Genomic DNA, 15,353 nt, shown 5'->3' with positions numbered 1-15,353 from the left:
ATACAAAGATACAGAAGATTTAAATAAATTCAGGTGTGTATCATGAAAGAAATAGTCATAGTCTCTCCCACAGGTGTAATTAGTCTAGCCAGACTCTAGATAATACAGTAGGAGCTACTAAAAAGCCTTTACAAAATGAATTATTAAGTCTTCTACATTCAGTCAGAGGTGTGGTAGACTGAAGCTGAGTGCAGTGAATGTGTGAAACGAAGGTTAAATGTTTGCTCATGGGTCTAGTTTTAAAATCTGGCTAGAAGAAGTAATTAAATAAACACGTCTTACTTCAGCTCACACTCTACATTTACTGCACAAACATGCTGAAACCCCCTTGAAGCTGCGCACCGGTCAGCTGTGAAGGATATTACACGACAAGTCCTAACTGCAGGGGTGTAAATATGTGTTGTGTAACCCTAATCAGCTCGCATCCAATCTAATCTTGCAGCTAATCAGTCGCATCTCCAGCAACCATCACAAATAACCCCCTTCATCATCGCAGCGGTTTAGTCAGTTTCCCACAAGCATAATAATCTTGTCCTCTGACCTCGATTAAAAGCAGCTTTTTAAACTCTCAGATTGGATTGTAATTGCTAGAGAGAGACGTTGATGTGAGACGTTTTGATAAAATGACCCTGCTTTAATGTGCTACAGTAACAAACAACTATTAGTCAATGACCTGCGTTAATAGCTCATGTTTTATTCATACAGAAGCTCAAACAACTGACATTACAAGCCTGTTTACATTCCAATTAGCACTAATCTGTTTGCATGATGAGTAATATAAAATAATTGATATTTTTATTGTGTCATTGTTTGTATGTGTTGCTGAGTTTTGAGCATTTCAATATGTATTTTATGTATCTAAGGACAAGCATTACACACTACTGTATACTTATCTATTCACATATACATTCAAAAGATACAAGATTTTTAGGTTGTTACCAATATTTTTAAGAGTAATAGTCAACATAGACAAAAAATTTTGATTAGGATCCCTTAAATTTGGTTATTAATGAGTTGTGACCAAGATTTAAAAATAAACTTGTCAACTACAGAACAAAGTAATGAATAACTATAAACTACGCTATAAACAACGACACAAATACTCAGAAATGTATTAAAGTTGAGTTTTAAATATTAGACTCAAATTTATCTTTAACACATTTCTCACACAAAGGCAATTCAAAGTGCTTTAAATATATATATGTATATATATATAGTATACAATTTTAAAAGACATTTAACCCATAAGAACCCATGATGACACAGGTGTCTCCAACCCTTTCAATGTCCTGGAAAATAACAGCTTTATCCTTGATTTTAACTCATGAAGTCTTTAAGTGACGTCTACTGAACATCCTGGTGCAGTCATGTGACAATGTGTGAATCTGTGTACCCATGACATCACTTCCAACATGGCGGCGGTGTGTCTGGTCAGCAAATGTGACAGAACTAGCTAATATTAAAAAGCTTGTTTTTTTTGTTACTAAAGGTAGATTTCAACCCATTTAATAAGACGTCCTGTATTACATTTAACCTGTTCTGACCACATTTCTTCAACAAATCGATATAAAACAAGTTATGACATAAATGTTACATCACAGATCTTTGACACTGAAGGTAGAATTTCAAACAAAAAGTTCAGAAATGTGTTCCTTGTGGTCCATTTGGTCTGTGGTCCGGGTTCTTATTGGTTAAAAGAAGTTAAGTTGGATTTAAAGGTAGTTTAAAGTGTTTATATGATAAAAGACAGTCAGAGATTTATTTTGCTACTAAACTACTATGGTGGTTGTTGCCAACAGATACACTGATTCTGACATATCTGTAATATGCTAAAATCGGCTGCTAATATCTCTGTTAGTCAATTAATTGATCAGAATCTTTTTAAGCCTTACAGATGTTCAATCAAGAAAACAATCATCAATTACTCTCTGGTTCCAGCTCCTCATGTGTGACATTTTGCTGATTTTCTGTGTTTCATATTATGTTAAATTAACTATATTTGGGTTTTTGGACAAAACAAGATGACTTAAGACTTCACGTTGGACTGTCAGACACAATTTTTGTGACATTTCATAAGCTGAAGAATTAATAAATGAAAATAGTCATTATATGCAGCCCTAAATAACTCTGATCTTGACTATGTAAAGTCTCAAACACATAAGAATGTTCTGTTTCAGCCAGAGCTCCTCACAAAAAGAGACAAAAGAAAAAGAGCTGATGGATCCGGTCAGATCAGGGTTAGACTTTAGAGACTTGCAGTGGACGGACGCGGATCCTCGGGAGTCTCAGACGTCACCTCAAGTTTTCTCGCTGAGCGGGACTGACGGCGCTGTTGTCACGGCATCAAGTCTCTCACATCAGATGTAACCCAGAAAGATTCACTCACGTATTATATCTGCAGGCATGCTACTGTACGCCTATCGTGTAAAAGATCTCTTGATGACACTTTTAGCTATGAGCTCAAGATTAGTCCATAAACAACCTCACACAGAAACGTTACTGTAATACTAACCAACACACACTCGTTGAGGCTTTGCCCTTATTTCCCATCTGTCACATTTGCCCGCTGCCCTTCATGCTAGATACTACCAGGGTGTGATTTGCCGCAGGGGATGATGGGGATTTCCCCTCCTCTGGTCTATATATCCCTGACTCTGCTGAGTTATTTTTATCCCAAAAATGTATCCACCTCATAGTGATTTATGCTGCTTCGCCCGCAGACCGAGTGAAGCACTGCAACACGAGAACAGTCATTAGTGCAAACAACAACAAAATCTGAAATGGACTTTCACCGTCAGCGGTCTTGTGACAATAGAGATGACTAGACTACGTGATGACAGTAAATGGACCAGAGGTTTTTCAGAGTTGTGGGTAAAAGAGGGGCGACGCTGTAGATGACCCCTCCACAGGAAAGCATAAAAAGAAGACAGTCTAACTAGGCATGTACTGTAGTTTATTTACTTATATGATACCAGAACGTTGTGCTATTGCATGTCGTGGTTATTTTCTCTTCAGTACTAAAGTTTGCTGCACACAGAGCTGAATCAAACAGTTTCCTGCAAGGATGACATTAAGTGTATTGACACGTCTGGCCGAGTGCCGCCATCCACAGTACTGGAAGGAGCGTCGGGGGGGGGGGGGGGGGGGGGGGGGGGGGGCGGGGGGGGGGTGGATTTCATTCTGGCTTGTGAAATTAGCATTTAACCTTTTTGTTTTGTTGTGTTTGATCACATCCCCCGTGTGTCCGCATGAGGAAAGGACGAGGCGTGAACTTGACATCACACCAGTGAGAATGAAAATATCACGCCGCATGATTAATTACAATATTCCTGTAAATGTCATGGTCAAGTTCAAGTTTCTGAATTGTTTATTTAAGTTTTTAGTGATTAAATGTTACTGTAACAGCTGCAAGAAGGAGTCTAATATGCTTTATAGTCTATTCAGGCCCATTGTGGTTCATGAATAAAAACATTTCAAAAACATCCCCCTCCCCCTCTGATTTTTTTCACAAATTGCACCCTGGATACCATGGTGAACAGAGGATTAGGTAATGAATTTTTTGCATTACATGCTAACTCTCTCACTGCCAATCTCCCTCACTGATGTGTCTGGACTTTGTATTACATCACTGCACGCGATGCAGTCTGTTAACAAGCGAAGGGATCTTTGGATCTTGGCAGAGAGAATCACTGCTGTCTCATAATCTCGATTATCTCAAGTTTTTTTTCTGTGATCTTTTCCGAGACGGTTTCTTGTTTCTTGACGTGTGAAAAGTTTCTTGAAACACATTAAAAGTACATAAAATGTTATAAATCCATGGTCATTAAGATGTCACCTTTTTTGAAAATGTATATTTTCAGCCCAGTAGCAGTGGAGTGTTTCTCAATGTCAAAACAACCCACATAAATCTTCTTTAATAAGAACCTTATTGTTGTTGACATGCATACAAATACAGGATGGAGTTTTAGTGCATGACAGCCCTGGAGATCATCCATCAAGACTTGCAATAAATTCATTTGTTTTATCATTAAATTTAGTCTCACTGATGCTTGAACTCTTCCTGTTCAACAGGCTGCTGTTGAGAAAAAGAAAATAAAGCCTTAAAAGCCTTCAAGGTTCAGTTTTTTCAATAAAACGGTCGAACTGAAAAGACTCTTAAGTGGCCGCTTTCTCAATATGTTGGGCTGTAGATGCATGTTTGAATAATTAATCCCCTTTTTTCATGAACTTAATGATATTTCCATGGAACCATGCTAAGAGCAAAGTCCTGTGCTATTAAAGGATGCGGCTGAGGATGATTTTCTATATTTTTCTTATTGTCAACAAATCTCAAGAGCCAAACCAACATGGAATTGATCTACTAACAAATATTGTTTCTGTATCCAGATGAGCCTTGATCCTTATGTCACGAAGACTTTGGGCACATTAGTTTGTTAAGAAACGGCTCCAAAGACTAATAACAGCAATCACGTTTTCAGTCTCGGAGAATAATTCTCTGTAAGGCCACTGTGCATGTGAGCGAACACAGCTCCATTTACACAGCCTCGCTAGACTCTTGACTGTACATTCCTCAAAGAACTTCAGAACAATGTCAAGATGTTTTGATATGTAGCACAATAAGCTAGCGAAGGTCTGTAAATGCAACTGCTCTCCTGAGACTAAAACGTGATTAACGTTATTAGTCCTTGGAGCTGTTTTCTTGTGATTTGGCTCTGCACATGAGATCTGTTGACAATAAGAAAATATAGAAAATCTATCCTATTTAGTAGTTTAGAAGATCTATACAATTAACAACATATTGAAACACTGGTAACAAGTGTGCAAAACATTACTGTGTCTGTATAAACTGCTCCTTCCCCTCTCATTCTGTCTTCCTCCCTCCGCCAGATACAAGATGATCTCAGAGTTCACGTGGCCGAACCACGACCTGCCATCAGACAAGGATGCGGTGAAGAGGCTCTTGCAGGGATGCGGGTTCGACCACGACGTGGCCTACGGCAAAACCAAGGTCTTCATCCGCACGCCGCGCACCCTCTTCAGCCTGGAGGAGCAGAGGGCCGAGATGGTCCAGAGAATCGTCCTCTTCCTCCAAAAGGTGAGTGTCGGGCTGGACGTGACAGCCTGGAACTGTGAATTACTGATGCATTATCGCGATCAGTGAAGGATTTTTCCTTTTTTTTTTAAACAAATGTTACTGGAAAACCTTTTGAGAAGCCCTCGGTTGTCACTGAATCATTATATTTCCTCCTTTTGTTTTTAATAATCTTTTTCATTTCCCCACTTTTGCCTTCAATTTAAACTGATGAACGAAATAAACGAATATCATTTTCAGTATTTGATGAAAATGATGGAGTGTTTTTGATGAACATCTGTCATTGTGATTACCCTCGATTAGTTGCCCAAGTCGTGTTCTCATTGAAACTCAGCAGCCATTGTTCTGCATATGACAAACCTCGGAGACCAGAAAAACAGTTTCCACTCAAATTATTTTATACAAGTTATACAAGTGCTGAGGTATTTTTGGAGCTGATGATGCATTATTAGCGTCATTCTCTGTGTCTTAGGGTGAACGTCTCTGCCTCTTCTCTTCAGCTGAGTTTTCACCCATTATGACATTGGATGAGTGGATCTCAGATTTATAATTGAAGATGTTTCAGAGTTTTGGGCAGTAAATCAGAAGCTTTTTGTATATGGTTTGATACCGTTTTTCTTTATAGATTTGTCTTTGTCATTGTCTTTAAACCAAATGTGGTTTTCTGGTCATAAAGCTTACCACTCCAACATAACCATTTGCTGTTTCCAGTGTCAATGGGCTGTAAAAACTGTTGGAATAGATAATTAGCTCATTTTTAAGCTGTTGAAAGTGCATTATGTGGCATTGTTGCATGACTAGTGAGCCAGCTGTGTCTAGAGAGCCAACGTTGATGTACAGCAGTGTATATGCTGATTATCTGTGTTATTCTAGATCTCACTATGATTAAATCAATTACTTTTTGATATATTTATTATATTTAATAGATTTTGCAGACGCTTTTATCCAAAGTGACTTACAATAAGCGCACTCAACCTCCGTAGGAACTAAATGTTAAAAAAAAAAAAGCTCAGCAAGGCACAAATTGGTTGATCGAATGAAAGGAATGAAATTGGAAAATTTGTTGTCTGGCTGTTTGTTCATCTTTTTAGTTTATAAGCTGTGTAGAAAAACAGAAAGATTTCAAAAGGTAAGTGTTAACAGTCTTTGTTTAAGATGTTTTTTTAAAAAGTAAACGTAAGTGATTGGATCATAATAGAAAGCTACAAAAAACGATAGGGCTATGATTATTATTATTATAGATTAAAGATGAGCGTTCAGGCCACTGAGTGAACAATGCAGGTCTTAAATTATCTTGACGTGGGCCTTTATTAGTAAAATCTTCTTTGTTGCATTTTATGAATATAATATTAAAGTAAAAACCAGTCTGACTGGTGGTGTAGTGGTTAAGATTAGGGATGCTAGCGGAGGCTAGCTGGCTGTGCTTCCCTCCGGCCATGCTGCTGCTAACGCTCCGCTAGCCTCTCAGCTAACGTTAGCCCCGGCTCTCCATGTGGATCCAACCGGAGCACCGAGCCCCAGTTTGTTATTCAGGTTAAGGTGGGAAGAAGCAGCTTGCTCTATAACGGCGGTTGGCAACCAGTGTATTAGGTGCATTACCGCCACCTTCTGCTCCGGAGTGTGGACCAGAGATTAAATCCTACACATTAATCCCGTCTGTCTAATGAATTCAAAGAAAACTCTACTGCTCCACCCACTTGGCAGGTTCATTAAAGTTTTAACGCTGAGCTCCTGAAGTCCAGTCTTCCTAAATTCTTCCTTCATATATTGTCTTTCTTGATCATACTTAGTACAGTCTATACTTGCATGCATAATAGTCTCCTCAGCCAGCTGGAAAAAAATATGTGCTTATATCGGTATCAGCATCAGCAATCGGCCACAATGAGTTGGAAATATTGGCATATCGGAAATGGCAAAAAATCCAATATCCTGGTTAAGATGCATCCAAAATATAACCCCAGTGTTTCTAGTTTTCACCTTTCTTGCCTGTATCTCTGCTGTCTCTCTCAAATAAAGGCAAAATCCCCCCAAAAAATTATTATAAAAAAAGTAAAAACCAACATAAAGTGCCTTTTGTAAGGTGTTAAACCTCCACGAGCCTCCAGAACAGCTTCACTACTCCTCGTCATTGATTCTAAAAGTCTCTGAACTCTTCTGTAGGGATGAACACTATGACTATGACAGACATACAGTTGCATATAATTAACATTTAAACCACTTAACGGCCCATCATTCCCTGTACGGAAGCAGCTGCATCCATTATGTATCGGTGTTGACTCATTACTTTTATTTTTCTCTGACTAAATCTTGTGTTTGTTTGGCTTTAGCAGCATGTTCTGTCTTTTTATATAGACCATTGTTTCTGTTTGACCAGTATATTAGTTATTCCTTCAACTGATCTGCTATGAATATTGATCACTGCGTCTCTGAATTCAGTAGTTGGTAAGTATCACGTGTCAGCGGTTGTGATGACAGGTTCAGCTGAGAACGCCAGTATCTCGGTGTGATTATGGTGCATTCGCTGACACGTGTCGGATCAGTACGCGAGGAAAAACTTTGTTACTTTGATAGATTGGTTTGTGAGTGTGCTGTATTGCTCTGACTGGCTGTCAAATTAAGGACATGCTGTGCAAATCGCCTGGATGCTTCCAAATGCCATTTCTTTGACTGACTGACTGACAGGCAGGCAGGCAGGCAGCTCAACAGTCTGTCAACACTGTCGGTGTAAGCGTGTAGAAAAAGTGTGCATGCATCACTCTGCATACATCACTTGAGCAGGTGAAGCTGTAGCATACACCTGGTTGCCATGTGAACGGAGTGGAAAGATTGACACTTAAACGTTTTAGAATAATGCGAGCAGATTCCTCCACACCATCTCGCTCTACCTTTCTCGAGGAGTATCTCCGAGCTCTCGGAGGTTCTCCAGCCAAATTAACTTCTGCAGACGATTGATTGGTTGACCTTTTATATCGATCCTCGTGACCCTTTGCGGGCTCTTCCCACAGACGTGCCAGATGAGCGTTCCTTCCACTTCTCCCTCAGGAGGACCCTATCTTGTATCTCCAAGGATAAGCAGGCTTTTGATAATGAAGGGAAAGCCCAGAGGTATTGCAGCTTTTCCACCAAAACAAACATCACAGCACGGCGGAGATGTCGGAGCAGGCTTATTTAATCGTGCCCTCTGTCAATGTTAAGGTTAGGCATGCGGTATGTGGTAATGAGCCTGCGCTTCACACACACACACACACACACACACACACACATGCTACACGCACGCACTGATACACAGGATCAAATAGTGGTGTGACAGCAGAATTGACTCCTGTATCTATCATGCTGTTACTCAAACAAACATCCCAGCCTGAGTCTGATCTGCTGCGCCAAGCAATCCCCTTATCAGCACCTGGCACACCACACTGCCTTATGCCAGTCGGGACCACAGTGCCAGGGCTGTCAGGCTATTGCTGAGGCTCAGACACACTTCTTGTCCCTCCGTTTGCCACATGAAACAGTCCGCGGTCAGGTTGAGCTGTCCAAATTGGGTGAGCGTTGTGTTTTTCTGTAGCTGCCCCTCTCACTTTACCCCTTTAAATCACCATAAAGTCTCTTCCTTTGAGGAAGGGGGGGGGGGGGGGAGTAGCTGCAAGAGAGGATGGGGGCGGGAGGAGGAGGAGGAGGGCTGCTTTACAGCTCCATTTAATCTTGCGGGTTGTCTCCATCCTTCAAACCTTCTCTTCACGCTCACCTCATCTCAGCTCTCGTTGAGATACGTTCTTTATATCCACTCAATCCACCTCGGCCTGAAATTTATAGCAATCAGGCCCGGGTGCATTACCGGTGATTGCTCCACATCTTCCCGCGCACAATCGTGCATCGACAATGTTCAATTCTCTACCTGGTTCAGAGCAATCCAATCATTACCACTTTAAGAAATTACCCCCCCCCCCCCCCCCCCCCCCCAAAAAAAAGAAAGCACACAGTCCGACATAAATACAGATGTTATAAATTAAACATAGGCCTCCCCCACCTTCCCTCTGTGTTAAAATGAATATTTCATCAATTCAAGCTCAGCCATCCACATCACAGTAACTGTCGACGCTTGTCAGAGCAACGAGAATAGAGACTCCCCTCGTGTATTCTGAGCCGCAGCCCTTAATTGCTTTCCAAAGCTTTACATAGTCTCTGTGTAACAGTAGGTTTATCAGATGTGGAGAGCGTTATGTCTTGAGTAGTCAGCTCTCACAGTGTGGCCACAGGGGGGAGGGGGGGGGGGGGGGGGGGAGCTTGTCTGAGCAGGAGCTAAATACAAATGTCTTTTAAAGGATAAAGAAACCTTATTTTATTATTTTGTATTGTTTCCCAGTGGGTAAAGTCGTGTCTTGAGGCAATAAATTGTGCAGTAATAACTGAAATCTTGTTTTGGGAGACATGAAAAGAGTAATCTGGTGCTCGCTCTGTGCAGCTCTCTTGTGAATAGCAGGCTACTTATTGCAGGGCCTAGCACCGCCTCCTGCCTCTGCTTAAATGTCCAGAACTGATCTGTCTCCTGCTAGACCTCAGCAGGAACATGATCTCTAATCCTTCTGATCCCCCCTGAACCTGCAAAGTGTTTTAGTTATCATCCAAAGCCGGCACCTAGTTAGAAGCTGTAACTTCAATGGATGAGAACACTGAAGCAGATCAAAGGAGGACAGTTTCACTTCTTTTTTTTTTTGTTACAGTCATAGTGCTGGATTTTCAAGAAAGGAAATGTTTCTTCAGTTTTTATAGAGAGAGCTGTGTTGCAGAAACTTCCATATTCTCCTTTGTTATATCGTGTTCTAAGCTTAATTCAAAAGCCCTCGGTATATTTTGTATTTAGTGCGTATTATCTTGACCCTGCAGCCGTTCCTTATGATTTTCAAAGAAAAAAAATCAGAACAATTATATAAAGGCTATAAAATCGACTAATGTTGCTCTTTCTTTTGATCCAATAGCCTAAAAATATCCCACAGTAAACAAGCAGGTATAAAAACTAACTCTGGACCATCTCCATGGCAACGAGTGGCTCAGAGCCAAAGTAAACAGATTTTTTTTTTAATATATATTTTAATTCCACTTCCCACCTGAAAAATAAAACAACAAACAACCTCACAGAAATATATCAGCTACAAAGAAGTGATGGGGGGGCAACTAATGATTATTGATTAAAGGTCATTTTCTGAAATACCAAATTAGTCATTTAGTCTGTAAATTGTCAGAAAATTGTGAAAAAAACCTATTTTCTAGACGACAAAATAACAAACAGCTTATTTCTGTCCAACCAACAGTCCAAAAAAAAAAGATTTTTATTATTTATTATAATCTAAGACGAGGAAAAGCATCTAAGAAGAAAGAAGAACATTTTTAAGAAGCTGAAACCAACAAATGCTGTTGTTTGCTTGAAAAAGTACTAAAATGATCAACTCATTAACAAAATAGCTTCATTAAATTCATGTTGAAAATCCAACTAATTGTTTCAGCTCAAGAAAATTATAATTAAAAGAAAAACAAATCAAATGTGTGAGATATTAGAGATATTTAAGATTACTAGTAACTCAGTGGAGTCATTTAGTGTTAGAAATATTTACATTTGTCATTAGTGGATGGATGGTTCAGTGTAATCACTACTGTAGTTCTTTAATCGGTTGATTTTATTGCGTGTCCTTCAAACATGTTGGAATAACGTGTGTTATTTGAAGCTCATACTGCTGACCACGGGCAATTTACTGCCAATTTATTTGGCCCGTCCCATTTAATTGATGGATGGACCGTCCAGAGCCGTTCAATCTGATCTTCAATACTGTCCTTTCTAATTAGACCGTATTGTTCAAGATCAGTTTGAACACATTTGTTTCACATCGTTTGAGTGAATTAGCCCAGAGCAAAAAATGTAAAATGACATACTGCTGGGATGATTGAAGGAATGTGGACTCGCTTTAATGACATCACGGCGTTAGCGTTACTGGTGGGTGTGCGCCGCTCACCGGAGCACTTTATTGATTTATGGTAATGACTGCTGACCTGTGCCTTGGCCTGATGTCTCCGTGTGACAGCCCCGTGGTCAGAGCACGTTGCAGCCTCACTAAATTGTGTCACACACTCTTGATTCCACCTCCCTCCGCCCCACCGTGTGTATCGAGCACGTCACTGGAAAACCAGCTCGATATCCCCAGAGGACGTGGAAACTCAGGCGTTCAGCAGCAGATTGCAGTCAAGTGTGTCAATGGTGCAGACCGGCCTATCTGTCTTTCCACGTCGGAATCTGGGCTCTTTCCCCTCCCCCCCTTTAGGTGACAACAAGGGACACAGTTGTTTGTGTGTTTTGGATTGAACCTTTTTAAATCGCCAACACTGCAGTTCAGTTAACAGCCTTTTATTAGAGCGGCAATCCCAATACTTTTAGATTAAAGATATTCAGTAGCCAGTAATTGGCCCTGTCTTCATGCTCAACATCTCAACTGAAAACTCTCACCAGTCATTCTGGTGATTTGTGAATGTTTTTACTCAGAAAGCATTTTAAACCAGCCGGCCCCTCCTCCCGAATAAAAAAAACCTCCAGCAATCCGTTTGTTGTGACAAAAGATCCCCAATCTGGCTTTGATGAGCTCGTAAATCCAAGGCCCCAGAGCGTGATGAGGGCAGGCACCACGATGGCAGAGTCTCTAAAAGGATGATCAGATGGCTTTATTGGCCTGGAGTATAAGGGGGGCAGACCGTCAGGGGCCTTGTTATTGGCCTGATTTATCCGCCGTCCCCACGAGTGTCATCTTCATCAGCTCTCCAGCGTCATCACGGGCCGGTCTGCTTCCTTTGCTGTTTTGAGGAGCAGAAAATGTGTTTACGGTGTTTGTGTGTGTGTGTGTGTGTGTATACGGGTGGGTGGGTGGCATCATAACTCTACCCTCTCTCTCCGCTTTCCACCTGTCACACACCTTAATGAGCCTCCAAAGACAGTTGAGATAGTTTATGTCTGCAGTTATCTGATTCATTGTTGCTTTATGGTCTTTCCCCCCCCCTCCTCCTGCTATTTTCTCACCTCCAACCCGACAATTTAATTAGTGATTTGTAGCTTAAATAAACACAGTTGTTGATCTGGCAGAGGCTCGTGCACCATGTGGATATTATGCAGGCAACATTGAGACTGAGCTCTTGCTGAAAACCCATTTTGGCTGCTCTGCTTTGCTACTTGGTGTATCTTCTGAGCACATATGGGTTGAGACACTGTACGTGTGTGTGTGTTGGATAGGGGAGTGGTTTATATGCTGATGGATTATTGTAGAATGAATAAAGGAAAAAAAAAAGTGAATTATAGAGGTTCAGATATAATCCGCTAAATGTTGAATTTGGACGATGTGTCATTATATTTTCACAGATCGCAGACAGACGCCGTCTAGACAAGCAGCTTTTTGGCAAATCAGGGTATTTGACATGCAGAGCAGCCAGGCAGAAAAAATGAAATGGCCTTTGTGAACACTTAGATGAGCAAGTGCTTTCTTATGATCGTCTATATTTTGCAGCTTTTCGCTTGTGTGACCTGTTCATACAACAAAAACTGTAACTACATGTCGGGTGTTTATGGGGGGATCAATACTTGAAGTATTAATACACCTAGAGCTACAACAATTAGTTGATTAATTGGGTTAATTGACGGAAGATTGACAAAAGCTAAAATTCCTAGGTTCCCAGTTCCTGCTTCTTAAATGTGTGAATATTTTTTTGTTTTTTTTTAGTCTTCAATCAATCAATTTTTATTTATATAGCACCAAATCACAACAAAAGTCATCTCAAGGCACTTTTCACATAGAGCAGGTCAAGACTGTACTCTTTAATTTACAGAGACCCAACAATTCCCCAATGAGCAAGCACTTGGCGACAGCGGTAAGGAAAAACTCCCCTTTAACGGGTAGAAACCTGAAGCAGAACCCGGCTCTTGGTGGGCGGCCATCTGCTTTGACCGGTTGGGTTGAGAGAGAGAAAGAAAGAGGGAAAGGGGTGGGGGGGGGGGACAGAATAACAACAATCATAACAACAACGACAACAGCAGCAGCAACAGCCAGGGAAGGATGCCAACAGGTCTGTGAAGGACTGCGAAGGCTCGGCCTGGAACCCAGGGCTTCCTGTGAGAAAGTTAGTGACATGCATTGATGTTACATGAATGCATACAGATGATCTTCTATGATAGTAAACAGAATATCTTTGGGTTGTGGACTGTTTGTCTGGACAAGGCTACTTCCTGGCTTTAGGAAACAATGATTGACGTTTTTCATAATTTTCTGATATTTTATAGACCAAACATCTAATCCACAGATTAATCAATAATGAAAATAATCCGTAGCTGCAGGCCTAGACATCACCAATATGAAGTGTTTTGAGTAGCAATGTTTAGAAAAGATAACTTTATGTTCACATGAATATTAGTTAGTTATTAGTTCATAGAATTCACACAATAAACCTTTTTATTATTTACCATTCTTGTGTTTTAACATGCATGTTTTTAAAAAAGTAGTGAAAATGTATTAAGAGATGCATCGGCTGCTTTTAATAGTAAAAAGAAAGCGTAGATCGATATCAATATTGGTGATTCTGTTCCTTGTATTACTTGTCAGTAGAAACAAAATTTTGAGGCTTCATACAATAGAGGCAGCAAGAACTGTGATTGGTCAGCTCGGCCTGCTCAGCAAGATGAGTTTCGAGATCAAATTTCTGTCGCCGGTGGAGATGTCAGATGTTGACAGCGAAGACGACATTAAGCGAGTTGAAGAAAAGGCTCACTAATCTTCTAATTTTCAGTAACAGACATCAAGTAAATCCCCTTCTGCTCAAAGCGATCGCTGCTGACCGTCACGGTGAATGAAAGAATGTAAACACAATCACTTCAGCTATTGATTGCAATTGTCTCATACTCAGTAATGAGACAAGGCAAACCCATCGTTGTTATATATTACATAATTACTGCAGGGTGTATTATATATCAAAGCACAGTACAGCCGGATAACGTATGACACATCCGTTTAATGCCGGTGTGGTGCTGTCAGCGGGTGACGCCGAACTATAAATCACTTCCTGCTGCCGTGAAGCTCCAGTTCCACCTTAAGTCACGTCACCCTCAAAGCACCTACGATGACCCTGTTCTTCCTCCTCCTTCCGAGTCACGATCCATAATTGAAAACGTCTGGTCAGCAAAGTGGAAAATGGATTATATTTTATTTCCTGTATTCTGGCAAGAACCGACTTCCTGAACAAACGGCTTTTTTTCGGTGAAGGTTTTATTTATATGAAATGAAATCGTCCACTTTTGTCTGATTCATGAGCATAAACAGGAAATGACTTTGTAAAGAAAATCCTGGTACAAATTGTCACAATAAAATGCTGCACATGTCGGAAATTGAATAAAGTAGTTTTATGAATGTCAGATGGAGATCAAATATGTAGACAGATATCCCTAAATAATATTTATTTACTCGCTTTTGCAGGTTCAAACTCCTGCTTAAAAACACTCATAGTATAACTTCCACCCCATGGTTTGACCCGATGCCTGCTCTCAAAAGTCTGCCTAATTTACTGTAACACTCTGAATTTAAATGAACGTAAGTACAGTCAGAGCAGTCAGTGAAACCCCCGTTCATTCCTCCCACCGCCGTCACCCTGAGCATGTGGAGGAGTCATCTCAGAGGTCGATTAGTGATGAATATGTAGTCGCTCCTCTTTTTTCTCACTCTCATACATTATGTATTAGAGACAGTGCAGCATGGAGGAAACGGAGGATAAGGTCAACTACCATTTTGCCAGAGAAGCACCATCGGAGACTTATAGTAACAGGATTAGAGGAGTTATTTTTGTACCCTTTTTTTAATAGATGATGTTTGCTTTTGCATAGAGATGTAAAAATACATCACAGACACATATAATACAGACAATATTTGAAGAATCAGAGATTTAAGACGCAGACCGGCGGGCTTTAGGCCGTATCAGTCGACATCCTGAGTACAGACTTCTTAACTTTTCAGGCTGATAGCTCTGATCTCAGATTACTGGACGCACTGGACATGATTATGTAACTTCAGGGCTTACACAACCCCAAATTAAACCCTCCTGTTCTGAGAAAGGCTGTGTGACGAGGCCGACTTGGCTGGCTATTAGACGGCTGACTGGCCTTCTGTCATTGATCTGGGCGTGATTCAGCTTCTTTAGAAGGCCGTCGGCTTTTTCCGGTTCAGCGTTGCGGACATTCTTTTAGTTC

At 40.7% G+C, this 15,353-nt stretch overlaps 1 protein-coding gene across 2 annotated transcripts in view; it reads left to right on the top strand.

The window, feature by feature from the left end:
• Positions 1–15,353, top strand: part of myo1d (myosin 1D) — a 111,016-nt gene that overhangs the window by 50,890 nt on the left and 44,773 nt on the right. For both annotated transcript variants that reach the window (XM_042397658.1, XM_042397659.1), the window contains exon 16: positions 4,888–5,095. In XM_042397658.1, the coding sequence (XP_042253592.1) occupies positions 4,888–5,095 (208 nt within the window). The remainder of the gene's footprint in view (positions 1–4,887; positions 5,096–15,353) is intronic.

Source organism: Thunnus maccoyii, chromosome 20 (genome assembly GCF_910596095.1).
Source record: "Thunnus maccoyii chromosome 20, fThuMac1.1, whole genome shotgun sequence".
Lineage (NCBI taxonomy): Eukaryota > Metazoa > Chordata > Actinopteri > Scombriformes > Scombridae > Thunnus > Thunnus maccoyii.
This window is presented reverse-complemented; position numbering and strand designations above follow the sequence as displayed.